Below are 26,417 nucleotides of genomic sequence, written 5' to 3'. Positions count from 1 at the left end.
AAGAGTTCCAAAACTCAATTTGAAACATTGTTAGAAACACTTTCTGACTCCTCAAAACACCTCCTTTCAAAAATATATAAAATCTTAACAGAATTTAACAGCACAACGAAAATGGCATTCCAGTCGGCCTGGCAACGAGATTTACAAACTGAACTGTCTGAACAACAATGGTCTCAGATTTGTTCATCGAAAGCCAGTAAATCAAAAATCTTTAAAGTAAGAATACAATTTTTTAAAATAGTCTCCCGATGGTATTACACCCCTAGCCGCCTAAACCACATGAATAAGGCATACTCACCGTTGTGTTGGGAAAACTGTGGGGCGGTAGGAGATTACATACATTGCTGGTGGCAATGTCCTTATGTGCAAAGCTTCTGGGTGCAGATAATCTCCGAAATTTCAAAAATAACAGGACAGAACATCCCGCTTTCTCCTAAAGCTATCCTATTACATCTTAGAGATCCAGCTCACGATGAAGAACCGCTACAACAGCTAACATCATACCTACTTACAGCGGCACAAACCACCATCGCAGCGGCCTGGAAGTCACCTAAGTCTCCAAGTTTAGAGGCCTGGAGAAATAAAGTGTGGGAACAATTCCTGATGGATAAGATAAGTGACACTTTAAATATAGCTCAAACGAATCTTTGTACAACAAAATCACTCTTTGAGCGCACCTGGTTCCCTTACCTTCAATATATGACTGAGAAGGATTTACTTCCAAACAATCCGGCCTATGCTTCTTGGTTATGCTTTTGAATATAAAATAGTATAACATACCCCAGTATTATAAACTCTGCACTGTATATAACAATATAGCTTTTATCAGTATCCTCATAACAAGAATCTTTAGTCGATATATATTTATTAGTAACGATTTTTTTAAGTGCTTTTGGATTTAGACTTCAATGTAGTTAGAATTTTTTAAGCAAAGTGTTTACTGTTTGGTATTTATACTCTGCTTGGTTTTGGTATTTTTGATGTAGTATTAAAATTTTTAATTAAAAAAAAAAGAAATGTGATCCTCATTGATCTCCCACATGAACAGGGAAAAAAATAGATCACATATCCTTCTTCATCACAACCCCCTTGCCTCTCATCTAGTTTGACCCTTCACTTCATTTGGGGTGGGGGAAAACATCTGCCTCTGCCTCTAGCCCAATTGACTCTATTGTAGCCTGCCTTTCAGAATGTACAAGCCCTGTCCTCTATAGGTGTGCTGCCTAACATGGTGTTAGCGAGAAATTTACCCCATGCATAGTGTACAAAACTAGGATGGCAATACTCCATGTTTTGTGCAGGAAAAGAGTCAAGACACTGTACTGGGCTGCACATAAGACACTGCCACACTTTTTAGACAATAGTACTGAAACCCATGCCAAGACATTCTTGTGACCCGCTGAGATCATACCTGTGAAACAATAACCCAGAACAGCCTGTGATTATCTCAAACCATCTCCTAAACACTGGGGGGAAATCAGGTTCCAATAGATAATTAAATCAAGAAGACTTGATGAGTTGTGTTAACAAGGGGAAAAAATGCCAGCTGATGCCATTTTAGGCTACACTCACCCCCTCACCCTCCCAAGCACACAAAAATCAGGTTAACTACTAGAGTACTATAGCCCAAGCCCCTCTAAACTGGGGCAAGACTACTTGGAGGACTACTTCCAACCAATGCTCCCTCTAAGCTGTGGAGTCTTGTGAGCAAAAATTCTACTTTGTGAGCTACTGACATTAAAGTTGTGAGCCAGCGATTTGACTACTGCATAAATTAGTTTGCTCTGGAGCCATCCTTCCTGAGTCAAGACAAAAATGTGTGAGCCAGAGGCTAAAAACCTGTGAGCTAGCTCACACTAACTCAGCTTAGAGGGAACACTGCTTCCAACAGTATACTGTTTGTCCCTGAGCTTTGACAGCATTCACACTTCCAGACCAGGCACAGTTCTCTCTTTTGATCCAACCACATCACCCCTTTAAAAGCACAAGGATGTAATTTTGTTTAATCTCCACAGCCTCATGTTTCTGCATGTAGTGTCTAGTTTCAACTTGCCTAGAGTTCCCCACTAGGAAAGCATATGCTAAGGGAGCCATGTGGCCTCAACTGGTCTTTGCCTAACTTTGGCAAAATGTAGATAAGCCACAGAGCATTATCAAATTAAGTCTTCTCCCTTTGGCAAGATATAAAGCACTTGAAACATAAGATCCACATATACTGTGTGCCCTTTACTGGTGTCACAGTACATTATATTCCGCAGTTGTAGCTCAAACAACGTTGTCTATCGTAACGAATTTTGATGACTGTTTTTATTGATTTGAAAGTGAATTTGAACATAGCCGCTGAAAGCCGCCAACAATATTTTTTTAGAAACAAGATCTTCATGGTTAATTGTTCATGGTGTAATTAAGTTAGCAATGGTACAGCAAAGAAACAATCTAAAAGAATCTCAGTATTGATCGGCAGAGTCAGCCACTGGAAATTGCGATCCATGCTATATAATGTACAATTGCAGTTTATTGCCATTTTTACACTTAAACTGCAATGAGAAGCAACCACAATAAAGGTACCTTCTTAGGTTCAATAGGTTTAGTACACTAACCAATCTTGCATTATTTCCAGATGGTAATAAATACAGCCCCTTCCCATTTTCCTTCACAAACAGAATAAGGCCAGCATAAAAATTATCCTGGCAAGGTAATAGTGCTTTGCTATGCGACTTTGCTCATGTTCAGTGTCTTATTTAAACTGCTGAAACCCATGCAAAGGAACTACATGTACATAGTTTGCACACCAGTGATCCAAAGTTCTTGGGGGTATTGAGCTGGCGTGCTAAAAAAACTACTTTGCATGGATTGCAGCACAATTTAGACTAAGTGCATTCACAGTTTGCTGTGGCCTTCCTAGCATCACATTTAAATTAGGCCTAAATATATGTTTAACAGTTAAATTAATATTATTTATAACCAACCATCAAAGTTCACTTGTGATCCACCACTTGCCTGGGCCACAAGATTACACACAAACTAGAAGTAAGCAACTGACCTCTTGATGCATGAATGCCAGTGAAGAAATACAACTTGTGCAGTAAGAGTACAGCATTTTCAACTAACAGTAGTGAACAAAGCTATAGGAATACTAGCAATTCAGTTTCTGTGAGAAAGGGGAACAGTCAGTTTGGCTGTGATAAAGACTTTGCAAATGACATAAAGACAGGAGTAACCTTGTGGGACAGGCTGTATACTACTAGGGCTCCTGAACGGTAGAACTCCTTTGAGGTATTTTTTCACCCCAAGCAAAGTGTACTCTTAGCCTCCTGCTGCTTACAGCTGGGAACTAATCCGCTGTGGTGCATTGATACCCTCCTCCTCAGTTGGGTGACTCACCCCAGACAATGTCCTTGGGGAAAAGAAGGGAGTGCCAAGGCAGGGCAGTTTAAGGAATGGCAGAGAGTAAGGCAGAGACGTCTGAGGGTAGAGTGCATAGAGAATGAGACATAAAAAGCAGAGGTAGCAGCTGGACTGGGGAGAGGTAGATTAAAATCCCTGCCCAACCATGAAACTTGCTGGGTGACCTAAGGCCAGTCTCCTCTCTCAGTGGGGAATGGGAGACTCTTGAATGCTACCCAGAGCATACTGAACAATGGGATAAATAAAAGGAAGAAGGTATAAGGAACTGGAGCAAGGAGGAGTTAATAAAAAAGGCATTGAAATAAAAAAAATATTTTTTTTGTACTTTTGCATTTTTGTGTGCTCATGGCGACCTCTGGTAATGCCTACTAAGGCACCGAGGACATTCAGAGCCGTGGCTTTAGCCTGCCTCTGGCCTCCTGGCCCTGATTTTCCATGGAAGTCTCCCATCCAAATACTTACCAGGGTCAGCCCTGCTTAGACTTCTAAGATCGGATGAGATCAGGCTTGCCTGGGCTATCCAGATCAGAGCCATAAGAAGAAGCTATATGGAGAGAAAGAGAAGAATGTGTGTGTACACATGCATACACACACACATTGACCAAGAGGCAAGATGTAGGATTCTGTTAATTGTAGATTCTACTGTCATAATAGTTGTCACTTGGTAAGCTTACTGGAGCAAGGGATAAGAAGGACCCTGAATGTCCTGTATTGGTTTGATCCAGCCACCAGTTCCTTTGAAAGTTTGACTGCACATGACAGCCGATCACGTAATAAAATACTTCTGGAACCATAAACCTTTCAGACAGTAAAACTGTATTTTCAATGTTCTTTCATGTGATAAACCACTCATTGTGAACAAAAAAGCGTGGGTCAGGTAACTATTTTCCTCCATGATATACTCTTTTCAAAAGCGGAGATCGGTATAGAAATGTGGCAGATCTATATTTCATGGCCTTTTGGCCTGTTGTTGTTGTTCAGTCACACAGTTGATTCTGACTCTTCGTGACCCCATGGACCTCATCACGCCAGGCCCTCCTGTCTTCTGTCGTGCTCCGGAGTTTGCTTAACTTCATGTTCATTGCATCAATAACACTGTCTAACCATCTCATCCTTTGTCGTCGCCTTCTTTTTTGACCTTCAATCTTTCCCAGCATCAAGGTCTTCTCCAGTGAGTGAACCCTTCTCATTTGGTGGCCAAAGTATTTGAGCTTCAACTTCAGTATCTGGCCTTCCAGGGAACAGTCAGGGTTGATTTCTTTTAGGATTGACTGATTCCATCTCCTTGCAATCCAAGGGACTCTCAAGAGTCTTCTCCAGCACCATAATTCAAAAGAATCTATTCTTCGGCACTCGGCCTTCCTTATAGTCAACTCTCGCAGCCATACATGACTACTGGAAATACCATTGCTTTGCCCTTACGGACTTTTGTTGGAAGGGTGATGTCTCTACTTTTTATTATGCTGTCTAGGTCTGCCATAACTTTCCTCCCAAGGAGCAGGCATCTTTTAATTTCATGGCCGTAGTCACTGTCTGCAGTGATCTTGGATCCCAGGAACGTGAAGTCTGTCACTGCTTCCATGACTTCCCCTTCTATTTACCAAGGAGTGATGGGGCCGGATGCCATGATCCTAGTTTTTTGGATGTTGAGTTTCAAGCCAATTTTTCTGCTCTCCTCTTTCACCCTTAGCAAGAAGTTCTTTAGGTCCTCTTCACTTTCTGCCATTACAGTGCTACCGTCTGCATATCTGAGGTTGTTGATGTTTTTCCCAGCAATCTTTTCTGGCTTGTGATTCATCCAGGCCGGCATTTCGCATGATGTACTGTGCATATAAATTAAATAAGCAAGGGGACAATATACATCCTTGTCGTACTCCTTTTCCTATGCTAAACCAATCAGTTGTTCCATATCCGGTTCTAACTGTCGCTTCTTGACCCTTATACAGGTTTCTCAAGAGACATGCGAGGTGGTCTGGTACTCCCATCTCTTTAAGGACTTGCCATAGTTTGTTGTGATCCACACAATCAAAGGCTTTAGCATAGTCAATGAAGCAAAAATAGATGTTTTTCTGGTACTCCCTTGCTTTCTCCATAATCCAGCGAATGTTGGCAATTTGATCTCTAGTTCCTCTATCCCTTCGAAACCCAGCTTGTACTTCTGGCAGTTCTCTATCCATGTACTGCTGAAGCCTAGCTTGTAGGATCTTGACCATGACCTTGCTACCATGTGAAATGAGTGCACTTGTGCAATAGTGTACAGGATCCTGTCCCCACGCCTGTCTAGGAATGAGGGAAGAACTCCTGTATTTTTACAATACAATAACAACAACAATACCCAGCTCTGGCACCTCCTCAGAGATACACTCTTTTAAGGCTCAATGGTAGCATGTAGCCCAGCTAGGCACACAAGAATCTAGGCTTAGAGTCCAGTTACTCATCAGCAGACAGTTTTAATAAACAGGAACAAAGTTTATTTAGCACAGAACTTTCACTCAGAACTAGAAAAGATTATAAAATAATAACCTGGCAATGTTTTGCCTAACTACACGATAGAGCATATTTACCAACAGCAAGGTGGGTCAATAGTCCATAGTAAGAGTCCAATATCTTGAGAAAGAATAGAAGCATCCTTGTGGGCCCAGAGCCATGTGCTTCAGCCCACACAGAATCCTTTGTCTGCCTCAACCCATGGCAGAGACAGCATCTCAGGGTACAGGCAGGAACAGAGAGAGAGCAAGCCAAAAAAGTGAGCTCCTCTCTAAGGGTTAGCCAATTTGAACCGCAATCTCATTATGGCCGGCCCTGGCCAGTAGCCAACCACAATGAGACAGGTACTTTCCAAATTTGGGGTTGTCATGGTGAATGGGTGGGGATAGGTTGGGTCTAGGACTCATCCTCTGCAGTAAGATGATACCCAGAGCCCCTCCCATCCAGGAGCCTATGTGCATCTCTGCCATGCTCCAGCAGAGGCATTTGGTTTTATGGGGGGCAATTTGAGCAAATGGTCAGCCACATGGCTTACATAGGAAATGCCCACCACAGGGGTCAGCTAGATACATTCCATGTGAGAAACATGAGACTACAGAACATTCAAAGGGAGACATGAGGCCCACAGGAATCCATATTCCTATACAAATAGTTTGAACATTCCTTGGCATAGCTTCTTTGGGATTGGAATGTAAACTGACCTTTTCCAATCCTGTGGCCAGTGTTGAGTTTTCCAAATTTGCTGGCATATGGAGTGCAGCACTTTAACAGCATAATCTTTTAAGACTTTGAATAGCTCAGCTGGGATACCATCACCTCCACTAGCTTTGTTGTTAGTAATGATTTCTAAGGCCCATTTGACTTCACACTCCAGGATGTCTGGCTCAAGGTCAGTGATCACACCGTCATGGTTGTCGAGGACATTGAGGTCCTTCTTGTATAGTTCTTCTGTGTATTCTTGCCATCTTTTCCTAATTTCTTCTGCTTCTCTTAGGTCCCTACCAATGCTTCCTCTAAGCTGTGGAGTCCTGAGAGCAAAAATTCTACTTTATGAGCTACTGGCATTGAAGTTGTGAGCGAACAATTTGGCTACTGCATAAATAAGTTTGCTCTGGAGCCATCCTTCCTGAGCTAAGACAAAGATGTGTGAGCCGGAGGCTAAAAAACTGTGAGCTAGCTCATACTAACTCAGCTTAGAGGAAACATTGATCCCTACCATTTTTGTCCTTTATCATAGCCATCTTTGCACGGAACGTTCCCTTGTTTTCTTTAAGAAATCTCTAGTCCTACCCATTCTATTATTTTCCTCTATTACTTTGCATTGTTCATTCAGGAAGGCCTCCTTATCTCTCCTTGCTGTTCTCTAGAAATCGTATTCAGTTGGGTAAATCTTTCCTTTTCACCTCTGCTTTCCACTTTCCTTCTTTCCTCTGCTATTTGTAAAGCCTCATCCGACAGCCACTTTGCTTTCTTGCATTTCTGTTTCTTTGGGATGGTGCTGATTGCTGCCTCCTGTACAATGTCACGAAGCTCTGTCCATAGTTCTTCAGGCACTCTATCAAATCTAGCCCCTTAAACCTGTTCTTCACCTCTACTGTATATTCATCAGGGATGTGATCTAGGTCAAACCTGAATGGCCTAGTCGTTTTCCCAACCTTCTTCAGTTTATGCCTGAATTTTGCAATGAGTAGCTCATGATATGAGCCACAGTCAGCTCCAGGTCTTGTTTTTACTCACTGTATAGAACTTCTCCATCTTTGACTGCAAATTATATAATCAATCTGATTTTGGTGTTGCCTATCTGGTGATGTTCATGTGTAGAGTTGCTGGTTGTTGGAAGAGGGTGTTCGCTATGACCAGTGTGTTCTCTTGACAAAACTCTGTTAGCCTTTGCCCGGCTTCATTTTGTTCTCCAAGGCCAAACGTTTCAGTTATTCCGGTTACCTTTTGATTCTCTACTTTAGCATTCCAGTCCCCTATGATGAGGAGGACATCTTTCTTGGTGTTAGTTCTAGGAGGTGTTGTAGGTCTTCATAGAACTTTCTTCTGTGTCCGTGGTTGGGGCACAGACTTGGATTACTATGATGTTGAATGGGTTGCCTTGGATTCGGACCGAGATCATTCTGTTGTTTTTGAGATTGTATCCCATTACTGCCCTTTTCACTCTCTTCTTGTTTTTTTATTTGTTTTTGCATCCCCCTAAGGGGAGTGTTTTATTGATTTTTTACACCACTACATACTACAACAGAAAATTTAGGGAGGGGAACTAACCACTAGGGAGAAAGAAAAGAAACCAACTATTAACTAAAAACCCAGGAGTAGGAGATCAATAAAACAGCTTATTTCCATATTAGTCTAAAATGCTAGTAATACATTGAACATGGTCGGTTATGCTAAGTCATTTATCGTTTAACCATCTATTTATCTGTTATAAGAAACCCCGAGAGCATCCCAAATATAATTTCTAAATTTTTCAGGCACAATTCAGAGTCCTTCAGCCTCTATTTTCTCTTATCTTTTATCATCCTCAATTTATATGGACTTTGGGGGGCTGCCGCCCCCTGATCAGAGAGAGAGTCCTCGTCAGAAGACACCGAGCCTAACTCGCCATCTGATTTGGTTTATTCTTCTTCCTTCTTGTCCTCTGCTGGTTTGCCCAGCTGTGTTCTCAGGAACTCGCATGCTTTCAGAACAGAGTCAATCTTATCTTTTTTATCGTGAAGTTTGAAAATGATGCCTTCTGGGATTACCCATCTGTAACTGTTGTAACTGTAAAAAACTGTAAAAAAAGAGGATTAAGTCCTTATATTTCTTTCTCTTCCGTCGAATTTCAAATGGCATGTCTTTTAAGATCCTGATGGTTTTGTCCCTAATTTGCAAGGGTGTTTCCCTGGTTGCTTTCAAAATGGAATCTCTTATATGTCTCTTCGAGAATCTGACTACTATTTCCCCAGGCAGATTATTTTTCTTAATGTACATGGAATAGGACCTATAGACCACATCCATCTCGCTGTGAAGATATTCCGCTGTCAAGTCTGTCAATGGGGCTACTGCATCACTTAACAGTTGCTTCAGATTCTCTTCTTTATTTTCCGGAACCCCTTGGAATCGTAGGACCAAATTTGCTTTCTCCATTTGCAGCTGTAAAAGTTGTGACTCTTCCAGAGCTTGTTTCTTTTCCAGTTTTTGCATGTTTTTCTTGACTTTTTTAGTATTGGCGTCCATTTCCTTCATCTGCTCTGCCATTTGCTCCGTTGCATTTACAGATTTGGTCAATTGAAGCTGCTGTGAAGCCAAACTCTGTCCAATTGTTGACAATTGTTGCTTGATATTAGTCAAGGAATCTGCCAACAGTTTGGAAAGCTCAGTGGTCTCTTCCGTTCGAGGACTGCCCACCAGTTTCGCTTTCAACAGTTTGTCTTTATCCGGCTTCTTCCCCACCATCTTTTTGGATTGTTTACTTTTCTAAAAGTTGCTGAAGTCTCTGATATTCACCCGTACGCTTATCTGCGCTCTGCTAAGTCTCTTAAAACAGATTTAAGCATTTATTTTTTCGCTCCCCCCTCTTTATTTCTGTGTTTTCATTTGTGCGTATGGGAGGGGCCCCTCCCCCGCTCGCTTTCCATCGCACTTTAAGGGGGGCAGCTTTTTAAAAAAATCTTCATGCTCGCTTCAACCCGACTCACAGTTCATCGTTGGCCAACCAGCCTCGCTCGGCATCGGTTTTTTCCGCCCGATCTCCAATGCTTGTCCCAGTCAGCAGCAGTAGTACCATGCGGTCACTCAGCGGCAGGACCTTCGGGGCGGAGGAGCACCTCAATTCTCCAGCATCGCGCCATCGAAGAGGTTGCTCCTCAGAAGCCCCCTGGCTAGGAGCCTTTTGCCAAGGCTCCGGGGGGGGGTCGCGACCAGTCGCACCCCCTCCTACACGCTGGTGTGCCGTTTGCATCCCCAGGACATCCGGGAGACACGACTGCCTGCATGTCACCATAAACCGCTTTTCACTCTCTTGTTGACTATAAAGGCCACACCATTTTTTCTATGAGATTGTTGGCCACAGTACTAGATATGATGGTCATCTGAGTTAAATTCGCCCATTTTCATCCACTTTAGTTCACTGATTCCCAAGATGTCAATGTTCAGTCTTGCCATCTCATTTTTAAAAATAATTTTTATTGTTTTTATATACTATACAACTACAGGAAAAGGGAGTGGGAAATAACTATAACTAAAAAGAAGAAGCTACAATTTAAGGCGAGGGTAATATTTCAAGGGTTACATCTTCATATATTGTTCTTACAATATAAATAAGTATGAATATTGTGTTTAATGCCTTATGTACTTAATAAAGCTAGCTTGAGCCATTAATGCTAATCTTTATGTGAATTATAGTCCATTATACTTTGTTGAACTTCTTGTTTATTTTTCACATTTATTTTTCTTGTATTTCAGTTTAACTTTGAGTAGCTTGGCCGCAGCTCCTCCTTTTTCTGAATCAGAAACCTCAGAATTGCTTGAACTGTCCTCTGATTCATGGTCGCTTTCATCTTATTCTTGGGTGTTGTCTTTATTCTTTCTTTCATCTTTCATTGGGTTTTGTTGTTGTTCCAAAAAGTCTTTGGCTTTCTGGGCAGAGTCAAACTTGGTCTTCTTATTGGTGTAGTTAAATATCAATCCTTCTGGTAATATCCATCTGAAAGGGATTGAATTGTTGTGAAGAAAGAAAGTTAAATCCTTGTATTGCCATCTTTGTTTCCGCACCTCAAATGGAATATCCTTTAAAATTCTCACTTCTTTGTCTTTAACTTTCAGGGTTTTCCTAGATGTCACTTTTAAGACTGCATCTCTAGTAGATCTCTTGGAGAATTTCACAAATATTTCACCAGGCAGCTTATTTTTCTTGATAGGTTCGATAAACCAAGGTTCGATAAACCAAGTCCATATCATTTTGTAGTAAATCCTGCTTAAGCTCTGTCACTGGTGCTAAAGCTTCGCTTAATATTTCTTTTAGATTTTCTCCTTTAGCATAAAACATACATTGATCTCTCCGTCTGAAGTTGTAGCAATTGTCCTTTATCAGAAATTTGCTCTTTTTCCACTTCTTCCAGTTTCTGTGTAATATTCTTTGTTTTTTCTTCAACTTTCTTGATGGCTTTATTGGCCTCAGCTGTTCTTTTGTCAATTCCCATCAGTTGCTTTTGAACTCCGTCAAGTTTGTTGTTGATGTTAGACATCTGCTCCAGCAGAGGGCGGAATGCCATTGCCGGCATACTGGAGAGATCAGTGGCTGCTTCCATTATCCAGGTACCAGTTGTTGTCTGGGTAGTTCCTGTGGAAGGTTTCTTTTCCAGCACCATTTTTCTCCCTCTGCCGGACATTGTTTACACAAAAACAATTTTTTTTAGATTAGAATGAAAGTTCTTCTATTTGGATGCGCTTTGCCTTATTTTGCTCCTTTCACCTTATCTAAAGTCTCTCAGGTCAGTATCGCTTTTCCTTTCAAATTAACGCCTAGGAACTAATATCGTATGGGGGGAATCCACCCACTAGTTCTCCTCATACTATAGTGCTGCACTCATTCTTGGCTCAGCAGCTTAAAAGGGGATTGCTTGACTCACAGTTTATTGTGCTTGTCTTGTAGTAAGAGCATATTCACACTGAATCGCTTGCCTGCTTCATCTGGCAGCCCGCTCTAGTCGCCATGATGGCTTCATGGCGGCAGGACCTCTCGGGGTGAGGGAGCCTCAATTCCTTGGCTGTCACCTTGGAAGAGGCACCCCTCTGCACCCCAGGCAGGGACCCCCTACAAGGGCTCCAGGGGGTCACGGAATCATCCAAGACCCCTCCTGTCCGCCGTGACTCGGCGTGTCCACATCAGAGCAGATGGACGTGTCCGATCCGTGAGTCGCCAAAACCGAAACAGTCTTGCCATCTCACTTTTGATCACGTCAAGCTTACCTTGATTCATAGATCTTACATTCCAGGTTCCTACACAGTATTGTTCTTTGCAGCAGCGGGCTTTCCTTTCACCATCAGGCACATCCACGACTGAGTTTCCTTTTGGCTTTGGCCCAGCCACTTCACTCTTTCTGGGGTTACTTGTACTTGCCCCCTGCTCTTCCCCAGTAGCATATCGGACACCTTCCAACCTGAGGGGCTCATCTTTTGGTGTCATATCTTTTAGCCTTTTGTTACTGTCCATGGAGTTTTCTTGGGAAAGATATTAGAGTGGGTTGCCATTTCCTTCTCCAGTGGATCACATTTTGTCTGAGTTCTCTGCTGTGGCCTGTCCATCCTGGGTTGCCACTACTAATGTTAGTCATTAATATGCTACAGGATTCTATGGGGTTGAAAACGTGCCATTAATGTCTGAAGTACTTGCCATTAAACCATCGGTTAATGTTTTAGTTTCCAGTCATGTACACCCTTTGGTACCTTTTCTCCAGTCTCCAGACCAGTGTTCCCTCTAAGCTGAGTTAGTGTGAGCTAGCTCACAGTTTTTTAGCCTCTGGCTCACACATTTTTGTCTCCGCTCAGGAAGGAGGGCCCCAGAGCAAACTAATGTATGCAGCAGCCAAATCACTGGCTCACAACTTTAATGCCAGTTGCTCACAAGGTAGAATTCTTGCTCACAAGACTCCACAGCTTAGAGGGAACATTGCACTTCCAAAAATTTCAAACCTTAAAAGCATCAAACATTGCTCAAAATCAGTACATTTTCATAACCTAAGAGCAAAACCAGGAATTTTCTAAGGGAAGAATTAAACTTTGAGTGAATCAGAAAGATCAGCCCTGAATGTGATACCGAGTTAATCAGTCATCTACAAAGCACTGCACTGTGTAGTAACAGACTGTGTCATATGATTGTTATCATATAGTCCCTCTTTACATATTGATAGTACCCAGGAATGTGTACACATTAGTTACTGCAAGATTAAATCAGACAGGTATATTTTTTATTAAATATTGCTTATCCCTCAATATGGTACATGAACAGATGGAGCTAATACCAAGTCAGACCATTGGTCCATCAAGCCCAATATTGTCTACACAGACTGGCAGCATATCTCCGGGTCTCAGCAGTGGTCCTTCACATTACTGCCTTGTCCTTTTTTCAACTGGATATGCCAAGAATTAAACTTGGGACTTTTTGCCAGCAAAGCAGATGCTCTGCCGCTGAGCGACACACCCTTCCCTAAGGGTATGTCCATTATTAACTGAAGATGTGAGCACTCTGGAAATTATGAAACCTTTCTAAACATAATAGCCATAGCAAATGTATTTCCATTTGGTAGCTTACCATGCAGAAACATATTCCAAAACACAATGTATACATTAGCCTTTAATAAATAAAACTACATATTTTACTGTTTTCAGTAGACATAGATGTTAAAATAAGAAAAGCTCCTTTTTTTTTTTTAGAATAACCTTTTCAGGGTTATACCTGACAGCCAGTGTGGTGTAGTGGTTAACAGCATCGGACTAGTATTTGGAAGATCCAGCCTAACCTACCTCACAGGGCTGTTGTGAGGATAAAATGGGGGAGAGGAGAATGATGTAAGCTACTTTGGGTTCCAATTGGGGAGAAAAGCTGGGTATAAATGAATTTTAAAAATGAAGAAATAAAAATACCCTGTGTGATTACTATCCACCAAAAAGGTGGGAGCTCTGGCAAATTCAGTGAAATATATTCAGCTGTGAATTAATTATATTTCTTGTGTTCTTTTCCTTATATTTCACAATTCCCAAAGAATTAATTAGAAAACACAGCAACTCTCAATATGAACATTAAACCATAAAGGTTTTTCTGTTTCTAGCTGAAGAAACTGGGAGCAAGTTTTAACTGAACTCCATTAATGTTTACAAAAGGGCTGTAAATGCAAGATGAAGGGGAAGGGGGAAGCACCTGAATTAGTTGCAAGGATTACTTACCTACCCACACTTTTTATTCCTAAATTAAGGGAGAGTGTATTCAAAACATCACATTGAAGGAGTGTAGATTTTAGTCTTTGCTTGCACAACAGGATTGCAATGGTTAAGTAGCAAGTGCAGCCGAAACTGTATTCAAATGGGTAACCCAAAAGGCAAAGGATAACAACTATAGTGTGGATACAGCTTTTAATATTAAATTACCCCTCCATGGTTCCAACCACTGCCTCGCTCCTTAAGAATATGAATGAGTTTAGCCCTGCTCGTATTCCTTTGCTGTCTATATCTTTCCACCAAATATTTTCTTCACCCCCCTCCCCTTCTTTAACTGAAGTTTACTTCCTACTGTCTGAGACTATAGCTGCTGAAGTGACTTATGTCATATAATTATACTGAAATGTCTATATTTGGGGGGGGGGGGGTCAGTAATGGTGAGAAAAGGCCTCAGCTTTCTGGAGCACAGAAATAAAAACAGTTAAAAATGCCAGGTGGCTAAATTTATTAAAAGAAAAGAAAAACAACAGGCTCACAATTGCTACCTGAAAGCATCTCCACCAAGCAAAAGTACAGACAACACATTCTCCCTGTCTTGCTCTGTCTCGCACACACTTGAGTATCTGGAACCTTCTCACTTACCCTGGGTGAGGATGGTTCATTTTTGCAGGATGCTATTTTTAAACTGACGCAAAAAAAAAAAAAAGTGCTCAATAGCTGAGTGCTTTTAAAAGAGAGATTTCATTTTAGAGGCTGCCGATCTGCCACTAGCCCAGCCAATGCCCCCTCAGGAACCAGCCTGCTAAACTCTAACCTTGCAGTACCAAGCCATCTCCTCCCGTTGCTAAGGGAGGAACACGTGGTGACGCTTTGAAGGAGGTGGGCACACGCGCACACACACACACATAAAACCCCTCTCCATCTGCCCAATGAATTGGGAGATTGTTGGAGGCTCTCTCTGCCGATAGGAGAATGGGTGCTGCTGTTTGTGCAGTGTTGCAAGCAGGTTCCCCAGGAGCCTGTAACCCGACACAGACAGCGACGCAACAAAAACGCAGGCAGCTCCAGTCTGAGCCGTAGCCAGGCTCTCCGGGGGAGCTCTAGAGATAAAAAGGGAAATAGCGGCCGCTGTTAAGATCTCGGCATAAGGCTGTGTACCTGCCAAGGTTTACTAGTTGTTTAGAAAAGAAAAGCAGAGCAAGCAGTCTGACACGCACGAATGCAAACGAGATTGTTTATGAACTACCTTTTGAAAATCCAAGAGTCAATATCCCTGACGGAGGGGGGGGGGGTGTTTGCTCCGTACCTAGCAACTAAATTGACAGATATGTTTTATGTGATGTATGGAAACGGGGGGATTTTAGCATCACACGAAGCGTGAGAGAAGATCTCAATGAGCCCACCCTTGCGGTAGTAGCCGGCTGCCAGGCCTGGAAACGCTTCTACAGAAGCCGGGCTTGATTGACACAGCAGCGCACTGTTCACAAGGCTGCTTGTTCTGCTGCAAATTTTACAGTTGGGGACATCCGAGACACGAGGGGCTATTAATTGTAAGTGAAGTTCACCTGATTACTAGCACCCGCACACCCCTTACCTACTCCTGCAGACACACACACACACACACACACAGCATGTGGCATGAGTTATGGGGTAGAAAACATAGCAAAACATCTATGTGCAACCAGCTCAATTGAGCTATTAGGCACAGCAGACACTATCCTCTACTGTTAAAATGGTCATCCTTACAGCACCCTCCCTTCCGCTTACAGTGTGCACAATAGAGCACTCCTTTGGTATTATGTACAGGACGCCAGCGCGGGGGGAGGGGTGGGACGAAACGTTCCCTTGCCTCCCTGAGCCCCAGGGTGGTGGCCTTGGACTCGTAGGGGCGAATTCCACCTCTCGTGTGTGATGTCCGAGCGGTGTTGCCATCACACGCGAGAGGACATCACACACGAGAGGCCATTCTGGCTCCCCCAGCTCTTGGGAGGGGCTCTTTAAAAAGTTATGGCTGCCGTCACTGTTCTCGGCGGCAGCTGCGATGCCCGCACAGGGGGAGGGGCGGGGTGAAACGTTCCCTTGCCTCCCTGAGTACCGGGGTGTGGCCTTGGACTCTTAGGGGCAAATTCCACCTCTCCGTGTGACTCAGACATCACACGCGAGAGGCCATTCTGGCTCCCCCAACTCTCGGGCCGCTGTTGCTGTTTTCGGCGGCAGTTGCGATGCCCGCATGGGGGGAGGGGCGGGGCAAAACATTCCCTTGCCTCCCTGAGCCCCAGGGTGGTGGCCTTGGACTCGTAGGGGCAAATTCCACCTCTCACGTGTGATGTCCTAGCGACCGCTCGAACATCACATGCAAGAGGCCATTCTGGCTCCCCCAGTCCAACTTTTTTCCCACCATAGAGAACAATAGAGAACAATGGAGGGGATGGGGGTAACCTGTTTGGGGGCCCGTAGAATTGGACCCCCTGGTTCAATGTTCTTGAAACATGGCAGATATCTTGGGGAGAGGCTCCAGCAGCTACCCTGTGATTTTGGAGCCTCTCCCTCAAACTCCCTCCCCTCCAGCCCCCAGAATATACCCTATGTTTTCACCATTGACTTCAATGACCCATAGGATATAATGGGGCCGAACGGCGGGAAGCCAAATCAGATCAGAGAATCTGATTCGGCCAGCAGCAGCCTGAAAGGGGCCCAAATGGGCCATTTTCGGGGGTGCATTCGGTTCAGACCAACCGAATGCACATTCCTTCAGCAGCCGGCTTGCTCGGGCTCTCCGCAGCCGTGGGGATCCTGAGCAAGCCAAGGGAAGGGAAGGTGGTTTAAACAGCCTCTCCTTCCCTCCAGCACCCGGCTTGCTTGGGCTCCCCGAGCAAACCAAGGGAAGGGAAGGTGGCGGAGCAGCTGGAGAAATTGGGCCTCAGCTCCACAAATAATGAGCACTCGAGCCTCACCCCCAGCAGCCCTCAGGCTGGAGCACCTGGAGCCATCTTGGGTGGCGGATTGGCAAAAAGCAAAACCAAAAGCGCAGGAACGCGAGAGAACTCCAGGAATGGAGACGGTTCCTCTTCCGCAGCCCAAAATGCGACCCACGAACCCTGAGCTTGCTTTTTCTCATTTGTGAGTCTGGCCTCCGCACTCCTTTAACGACCTCTGGTGCACGGGTGCGTCCCCAAAGTTTCACTCTTCCTCTACTAGTCTCTGGCGCTGGAGGTATTCGCCTCCTTCCCTCCTGCCTGCTATGGCTGCATAATTGTGAGAGATTTCTTAACATGGTGTTCCTGCCAGGGAAGCTGGGGACCCTGCCCATGAGTCTCCATTTCATCCTCACAACAACCCTGTGGGGTAGGTTAGGTAGAGAAGGGGAGATTTGGCCCGGGGTCACTCAGCCAGCAGAGTGAGAATACAAATCTGGGTCTCCCCACGTCAGTCTGCAACTCTGACCACTGTGCAGTGCTGCCTCTACTGATCTGTAATGTTCCAGAGGTGTTGTAATGTAATACTCAGTTTCTCAAATGAGTGTATGCCTGTCTGTTGGTCCACTTAGGAGTCTTGATCCTGGTTGTGTGGTGGGCTAGTTGTGGCAAATGGTAGGGAAGCTCAGTATTTCTGTATACAGTTGTAGGGGCTTTATTGCAATGTGGTATGGCCTGATATTATGTTCTTATTCCAGTGTGGGGTGTGTGTGGGGCAATGGAAGCTGAGTGATAGGGTCTCTCCAAGTGATTGCCAGAAGGGAGATGCGTCCTGGTCTTGTGTCTTACAGATAATCTTACAAATAGTCCTTTGCATTTATATCATGCTTTCAACTTTAAAAGGATCATAATGCTGATTGTGTGAATTTAGGCAAATCACGAGAGGTAGAGCAGGAAGCGTTGCATCAGTGCTTAGTTCTTGTGGCCCTTTCTTACATGCCCAGGGAAATGCTGATTGCCATTTTGGGGCCAGGGAGCAATTTTTCTCCAGGCCAGTTTGGCCACCAGTGATCCTGGAGGTTTTTAAAATCATATTCTGGGCGTGGAACAGGAGTCACTGGGGTGTGTGGAGGGTATTGGTGAATTTCCTACATTGTGCAGGGGGTTGGACTAGATGACCCTGGAGGTCCCTTCCCACTCTATGAGTCTATGATTCTGTCATTCACCCAGGCTGGCTGTGGGCACGCCAGCACCTCTGTCAGGAAGAAGCGCCTGAGATCCTCCCCCTCCCCTTTTCCTTCGCCCGACTTGGAGGCGAAGGGAAGGGAGAGGGGGGAAAGAATGGATCCCAGGTGCTTCTGCCTGTCAAGAACAGCCCATTGCACAAGAACAGCCCATTGCAGAATTCACTATGCTGGTGTATTGTGTAAGCACTGTGCCTTGTATGCAATATGGCAAACAAAAGTGTATTAGATTCTTATGTAGCAAAAAAAAAGAAAAGAAAATCTGCAATTCTTATGTCTGAAAACACTCCTTCAGTGTTATGGTTAGCTAAAAAGACCAAGGCAAGTGCAGCTGGTTGAAGCCTACAATATTTAGCAAACATACAAAACAAGACTACAGTGTTTACTACTTTCATAGCACATAGTTAAGCTGTGAATTTATAAACACTATGGGTTTGGAAACAGAAGTGAATGTGCACATGGCTTAACTAGTTCCCCCCCCCCCCCCTTCTGTGTGTGCATGTGTATGTGCTTGCCAGCCTGGAAGTCATGGTGACTTCTGGCGACCCCTAGTGGGGCTAAGATGTTTCAGAGAGGTGGCTAGATATTACATGCCTCTGTGTCCCGGCCCTGGTATTCCTTGGAAGTCACCCTTCCAAGTACTTGCTAGGGTTGGCCCTACTTAGCTTCCAAGATCAGACGAGCTCAAGCTTGCCCGGGCTATCCAGGTCAGGGCTCACATGGCTTAACTAATTTCTGAACTGCAAGTTTTATCATAGAACTTGATTCTGTTACCTTGCTTATTTCAGCACTAGTACAGTAATCTAATCATACAGCATAATATACAGCGCTTCATAAATGTCAGTGAGCAGCCTTTAAGCCATACCATGATACTTATCTCTTGCAGGGGACCAATATATAAAAGCACCCTCCTTCCTACTTCAGCACTAACTAATTCTCTAAGCTGTGAAGATTTTATTATAGTATAAAAATTCAGTTCTTCCTAGACCTGATATCTTACAACACACCACTTCCAGTACCTAGTGCATTTATAGATTTGTGATCAGTTTGCCATCTTTGTATAGTTCACCAAGAAGCTTGTAGGCATTTCAAACACATTTTTATTCTTCTCTGTGAAGGGAAAGGGTTTTTTACTATTATTATTATGTTTATGGTAAACAAAACATAATCAAACAGATGTTTAAACAACATTAAAAGGAATAACAGTCTGCAGATCTTCAGCTCCCTTCAGGTAATATTCCATGTGTGTCGCAAGTATAAAGTGTGAAATTGTATTTTGGCAAATGCTGTTATGATTATTTCTCCCTTCCATCACTGGGAAAAAGTGTGATGCATCTCATCACTGCAGATAAGAACTACATTAAAAACAGGGACTAGTAGGACACCTTCTGGTGAAAAGTTAACAAATAAACACTCCCATTGTAACTGTAGCACCACAGAGAAGCTCCAAAATAGAAAACAGCAGGAGGAAATCAGTGGTTTATTATATTACTAACATGTGGGTTGAAAGTTGCACCTATGCACACTTCTCAAGAGTTAACTTTTCTTTTTTACACAGTGGTGTCCTTCAAATTGTACTTTCAGTAAAAAGAAAAATGTGAATACATAGATGTTACAATGAAGTTTCATAAAAAAACCACAGCCTAAATGACACTGCCAAATATAGCAGAAAAGTGCTTCAGTAAAGAAGTACAAACATTAAAGTACTGCAAAAGAACCAAGAGAACCTAGGCTTCCCCTCCAAAACATCCCAGTGTGAACATTCAAGGTTAACCATGTTTTCTGAAAATTGTATTCCTTCTTAAATGTAAACTACAAGCCACGTGAAGAAGCCCACAAAACAGAAACACATCCCAAGTAAAAGCAAAAGACCAGAGACAGACAGCATGCTCACGCAGAAGGGCGAAATGGATACCTACTGGTATTCCTAGAGACACCACAAGAGCATGGGAAGCACCACGGAGTAAGCCAGAGGAGGAGGGAAACAAAGAATTATCAGGACAAAATTGGTGTGTGGAGGGGAGGAGAAGGGAAGAGGGAAAATACCAAATAAAGGGCACGTGATCAAATATCTTCTGGAAGCTAATTCAGTTATCTTTTAATCTCCCGCACTCTGACATATCCCTCTCTGCTTGGCCAGAGTTCTTTCCACTATGCATCCCCATCGCTCAATATTTTCCTGTGGAAGCCTTTAGTTTGATCACAAAATGTGTGATTTTATTGCCCTAGAAATTATTGTGCATACATTTGCAAACTCTTAACCAAAGGGGACTTCTGTAGCTTTGATACCACATGGCACAGAGGAAGGATGTTGGGTTTTTTAAAACAAAACCTAGTATATGTCAGACACAGCAGCCACTTACTGCAGGTTCTAACAAATATAGGCCGAGTTCAGACTGGCAATTTGAAGTGCTAGGGAGTCGTGGCAAAGAAGACCCAGAACGGCTTTATTCCCATTCACACTGCAGCGAATGAAGCGGGAGGATATCATGGAGGAAGCGCAAGGGAGCGTTCACACTGTTGGCCTGTCCCTGGCGGGCTGTTAGCGGCTGTTTCTGCACTCCGCTGCATGCACCTATGCACATGGGCGCCTGCCGCGGAAACAGCCAGTGCCTATTATCAACGACTGCAGGTTGTTCCCGCCTTAGCAGCGCTTGCATTCACACGTCAGGGAACCGGAATCAACTCACTCTACACACGGTTTGCTACCACTTCCACCAGGTACTTTTAAAACTCGGGAGGGAAGCGGCACAAGACAGCTTGAGTATGGCTGGGGGACACCTGAAAGATGTACCTGTGTGAACCCGTCCCTTTAGTCCGCTCCTGAAATGCTTGGCTGCCAGGCCAAACTGCCAGTCTGAACTCGGCCATAACATTTGATTCAAAGGGTCTGTTCCGCTAAGACAGGACTCTTCCTCTGATGATGGAATTCTCCATCATTACCAGAGCAAAGCCTCTAGATCGATCCCACAGTGGTCCTTTCCACATTTGGATCTCATCCCTGGTTTTATTAGAGTTCAACTCGGGACCTTGCATTTATCCCTGGTTATAACAGCATCTGTTTATCCCGGGACAAGTGTGGGGCAAAAGTGGGGTTACCTCAATGTAATGTGGAAACAAAAAATGCCCTGAGATAATTACAAGGGTGAACTTGCGTTTAGTGTAGAATGTAAGTTCGGGGACAGGGTTGAACCAGGATTTAAGGTCTAGTGCGGAAAGGACCAAGTGTTGCAATGACAGAAACAGTCCGCTTAAATGGCCATTTAAGAACACATGGAGGCCATACTCTGGTGGCCCTCATAATGGGGAATTCTGTCTATAGCATGGCCAGCTGTATTCTCTTCCACCTTATGGTTAGCATGGCATCTCTACATAGATAACTTTTCCGCTATGTAGAAGGAAGCTAATAATGTCCATCCCAAGCCCAGTACACCTGCTACTCTGCCCTTCATCAGGAATCTCTGTCCATCTGTAGTGCTCTGTGTTACCAACACAAGGCATGTCAATAATCTGAAGGCTCTACTCCTCTAAAATTCCACTTTTCACACCAATGTTCAATTATGCTTTCAATACCCTTTGATGAACCAAGCAATCGAGTAACACAATCACCTTCAGTGACACTGAGCAGGAAAGTCAGATCAATACATGTATAGTATTGACATACTTCTAAGCTTACTGTTTCTGACGTCAATCCTTTTGCTAATTAGACAGACACTGACTTGAAACAGAATGGTACTACTTTCTTCACATGCTCCCTTTGAGCCCTAAATGTAGTAAGCTTTGTAGTAGTCCCACTAAAAATGTTGCTGCTCTGCATCAAGTGAGAATACAACAGACAACAAGCCATCTGTCACAGGAAGACCTGCTGTTAATTACACTGATATGGGTTCAAAGGAATGTCTGCAGTTTTAATTTGTGTTCTAGCTTCCTAATTAGCATCTTCTGCCCAATTAAGCTTAGGCTACTTGGAGGCAGGCAGTAAGCCAAATGCAGCCCTTGGACAAAGACAGACTATAACCTCAACTGATAGGGTTACACATACCTGTGAAAACATAACATGGCCTTAATCTTTCAGAAAGCCCCATTGTAAATTAAAATGGGTAAAACCATGTTTGCTCCCACAGTTAGTTCTTCTACTGAGACTCAGGCAATAGCAGCTTCTGATTTGTCTTACGTCTTACAGGGTCACTTGTAAGAGTGGTTTGAACTGCTGGTGGTCATCTGCCTAGGGAATGATGCCAATGGATGACAAGATTTTAGCTCATACTTCCTGCTGCCTTAGTACCAATTTACATGCTTCTCATGGAGAACACAAGACAAAGGATCATACAATTGTAAACATTCATCTGGACTAATAAACTGAGCTTCAGCCTCATGTGAGAGTATTTATATATAGCCTTTCCATTACCTACTCAAAGGGTTTATAATTTAATTTAAAAAACAAACAAAACAAAACAATGACACATACAAGAGAATTGTGCCTCGAGCCAGTGGATGTATGAGCTCCCTGGCCTGGGCTACTCCTTTTTTGTTTTCCCCTTCCGGCACACAGTCATGCTCTTCTTACTTTAAATTTTAAATTTCGGTAAATACATTAAAGAACAAAACATACCTGTGTCTCATCATACACGAATGTACACCTGTATTAATTGATACATGTCCTTTAAAAGACTCAGACATTCCAGGAAAGGACCCAGCTCTGCTTGGCCAATTTGATGTACCGCTACATTTATCAGTCTTTTGTAAAAGTATGATGGAGGAAAGGAAAACGGAAAGTCTAGATCTCACCCCCCCAAAGAAGTTTTCCATGTACATTTTTCAGCCATTTCCCCAGCAAAAATATGTAAATTGTGGGTTCCCTGGCGATGTGGTATTAACATGATAAAGTGGAACAACATGCTTGTCAGGCTCTCTCTCCCAAAGCAGCCTGTGGCCGCTGTGCCCTCCAGCGTTCTTTAGCAGCAGACTGCAGTCAAAGCCTCAGTTGTTCTGGGGGAAGGAACGTTCTGTCTCACCCTAGTGTTGCCCTCTCCCTTGCTCCACACCTCCCCTCTGACTTCAGGGTAGAGATCTGGCCCATCCTCCTTGGCTTCTCTGCTTTCTGCCTTTTAAAGGATTTCCTGTGAGTGGGGCAGCCCTGGGCTTGTTTAAACCCTCGTGGAAAGGACATGGTCCTGCTAGGTGTGGACTACAGAGGTGGCTGGGTTCCTTGCTCAGATCTTCCTTTCCTGTTCTCCTTCCTCCTCTGCTACTTTACAGGACCTCTGCTCTGGCCCAGCTTCCCTAAGAGGGCTGGGGATGCTGCTGACCTCATCTGTAGGATTACCTGTGGGTGTGGCTCAGCAGCAGAGCCTTGCCCTCCTCTCTGTGTGCATGGAGGATGTGGCCAGCATGGGGACCATCCCAGCCAACTTTCTCTGTGCTGTGGCCAGCCCAGGCCTTCCTTACCCGCTCTTGGGTGGGGACTGCACTGCCCATCTGGGGGCCCCCACCAGCCCAGGTAAATTTGGGACCAGCAAAACAACTGCATGTAAAAAACACCTGGTTTTATCTAAACAAAGATAATTAAACGACTCAAACTATTCTATGAAAATTAAGTTTATATCATATACACAATTCATAATACAAATTCCAAAGCTATTAATATACCAACAATATAAAAATTCAAATTCTAAAATCATAGGACAAGAACTCAAACATTCCCACAGTCCAAGGCTCATAAGTCACACTGTTGAAGGTGCTCGAGTGTCTTCAATTTTCAGAAACAGAAGCCACGTTCCAAATTGAAACTAGACAACCGAGCCAATACACTGATATCCAAAGACGGCAGTCCCGATTAAGTCCTTCTACAGGAATGCTAGCAATGTTGTTCCACATTTCACCTGGCAAGGCTTTTTCAAGTAGGAACCACTTTCTCAAAACAGGGTATCACTGAAACGAAAACTGAAAGCCTTGAATAGATATTTTGGAAGAATATGCCTGAGTTTTGGAGGGAGAAGGCCACACGAGTTGGGTGAATGTGAGTACTGATAATGTACTGCTTATATCACACATACGCCTACACCTTGTGCAAAACCAATAAGGACATTAAATTATATTTGGTCAAATAAATATTCACTCCTGCAGCAGAAATGGTTCACTAACAGATCAGGTACCTTACTAATGAACTCATTGTACAAAATTTTTAAAAAACAGCCTATAAACTGTTTACTTCATCATGCATATATCTTTATTTTGAATGAACAGGGATTTTAGATACAATTCTGTCCTCAGCAAACACATCAAGAGAGGGTCCCTACAGCAGTACCATGTGAATGCAGCACAAAGGACATCTTTTATAGTCTCCATTAAAAAAAATGCATTTTCTAGGACAGGCCAACCAGTCATTAATAACTAATCTTTATAAATCTGATATACAGTGTTCAAATCAGACTCTATTGCAACTGTTGTATCTTATGTCTCATAATCATAATTTGCAAAGTTTTCCAAGAACATTGTGATCATTGTTCCCTATGAGTGCATAGGTACTTAATGAATAAGAAGCAACATCTTTCCCAAAGCACCTTGGCTGTGGATGATATCTCTGTGCGCCTCTGTCACCTTCTCCAATGGATATTCAGGGCCTACTGCTGGTTTCAGCCAGCCAGCTTCTATACCTGCAAGGACCAAGGCTGCACATTCACCCAGCTGGTCCTAAACAGGGAAGATAACATTTGCAATTATACATCAGTTTTCAGGAAAGCAATCTTCCATTCTCCAGAGGTCAGATCCCGTCTAAATTTTCCATCAGCAGAACCAAACCTTTATGCCTCCCTCCCCAATCCCATTAAATGCTGCTCCTAGGGGATGGGGGACACTGCGGAATGACATAAGCAGGGTCTGCAGCAGTAGAAAGGGGGTGGGGATCAATGGAAATGGCCAATTTAGACTGGATCCAACGCTAGAGATTTAATTCTTGGACCTTTCTGGAAGAAAAGAATGTATTTAAAATTTTCTGCATCTATATATGTCATGTATGGGAGGAATGGTTACATAGCATTGAAATGCCAAAAGAACATTTGCCACATCAAATTGTAAGATCAAATCTTGAAAGACTTATCCTATTGTAACATTATTTTGCTCGCCATCCAAAACCTCTGGCCTGGGAGTAAATAGCTCCCAAGAGCTTACATAAAGTTCCTAGAATGTGAAAATACTAAATGCAGGATGGAACAGAGTTAAGGGAATTAAAGGAACTTTTAGAAGGTCACATAGTTTGGAATTAGAAACAGCTCATATCTCTAGGTAAAGGTTCCCTTGCTCGAAAGCCAGTCGAATCTGACTCTAGGGTTTCCGACTCTCCGTTTCAAAGCCGAAGAGCCAGCGCTGTCCGAAGACGTTTCCGTGGTCATGTGGCCGGCATGACTAAACACCAAGGCGCACGGAACGCTGTTACCTTCCCACCGAAGTGGTACCTATTTATCTACTTGCAATTTCTTGCTTTCGAACTGCTAGGTTGGCAGGAGCTGGAACTAGAGACGGGAGCTCACTCCGTCATGCAGCAACTCGGGTCTCGAACTGCTGAACTACCGACCTTTCACAGCCTGCAGTTCAGCATCTTGCTGGCTTATCTAAATGATTTCTGTAAAATATTGCATGATTTATTTTACCTTTGATGCAGCAAATAAAGAAATTCCTCTGATGCTTGATTCTTTCAACATAGTATCTCTAGGGTTAATCTCAATGGGACCTCTGCTTCCCACAATCTGACATGAAATTGATTGGAGAAAAGTGAGATATTGACAACTGCATATTTTGCATTAAGCTTCTTATGAAGGAGCTGAAATGACTACTTACCATTACCCTTCCTCCTTTTGCCAAAAGCAGCAAGTCATTGGCAAGGTTAACATTAGCCAACATTTCTATAATTATGTCTATGCCTTCCTCACCAGCAGTTTCCTACAAAGAAATACAATCTGTTATTTCACATGATAAAGCCATGCACATTTCGGATTTGAAAGATTTGAAAAAATCACAAGTCACAATGCCAAAATGTAATTTCATTGCTGCTAAAAGCAGCTCTTATGCATGCATTGTTCAAACAACTGCACTACTTCCATGTCTTGAACAGAATCAAGATCTTTAAAAGAAATCCTCCATAGGATCACTTAAATACATTATTTATCTTTTTGCTCATCTGAGTGTAAGAAAACACATAGCTCAGTTTTAAACTAATCATTTAAAGTGAGGAATTAAGTATGTGTGATGCGGAGGCAGGCAATGGCAAACCACATCTGAACATCTCTTGCCTTGAAAACCCCCACGGGGTCACCATAAGTCAGCTGGGACTTGACAGTACTTTCCCATCACCATCATTAAGTAAAAGAGAAGCTGGGGCACAAGGAGTAGAAAGGCAGCGGTATAAATGTAGTTAAACAACTAAGGCCCCTGCCACACGGGG

The 26,417-nt window shown here is 43.4% G+C and overlaps 2 protein-coding genes across 4 annotated transcripts in view; both read right to left on the bottom strand.

Annotated features, from left to right (window-relative positions):
- The window catches only part of ERICH3 (glutamate rich 3), a 57,343-nt gene extending 42,819 nt beyond the window's left edge, over positions 1 to 14,524 (bottom strand). The window contains exon 1 of the mRNA XM_015414237.1: positions 14,461 to 14,524. Within this exon, the coding sequence (XP_015269723.1) occupies positions 14,461 to 14,480 (20 nt within the window). The 5' untranslated portion in view covers positions 14,481 to 14,524. The remainder of the gene's footprint in view (positions 1 to 14,460) is intronic.
- Positions 14,525 to 24,198: 9,674 nt separating this feature from the next.
- The window catches only part of CRYZ (crystallin zeta), a 17,993-nt gene continuing 15,774 nt past the window's right edge, over positions 24,199 to 26,417 (bottom strand). For 2 of the 3 annotated variants that reach the window (XM_015414271.1, XM_015414272.1), the window contains exons 7-9: positions 25,814 to 25,915; positions 25,627 to 25,722; positions 24,199 to 24,670 (exon numbers count right to left, since the gene is read on the bottom strand). In XM_015414271.1, coding sequence (XP_015269757.1) covers positions 24,506 to 24,670; positions 25,627 to 25,722; positions 25,814 to 25,915 — 363 coding nt within the window. In that variant the 3' untranslated portion in view covers positions 24,199 to 24,505. The remainder of the gene's footprint in view (positions 24,671 to 25,626; positions 25,723 to 25,813; positions 25,916 to 26,417) is intronic. The other variant, XM_015414273.1, reaches the window with a different exon arrangement.

This window comes from Gekko japonicus, unplaced genomic scaffold (genome assembly GCF_001447785.1).
Source record: "Gekko japonicus isolate JY-2015 unplaced genomic scaffold, Gekko_japonicus_V1.1 scaffold30, whole genome shotgun sequence".
NCBI lineage: Eukaryota > Metazoa > Chordata > Lepidosauria > Squamata > Gekkonidae > Gekko > Gekko japonicus.
Note: the sequence above shows the minus strand (reverse complement) of the source record. Positions and strands in the feature narration are given on the sequence as shown.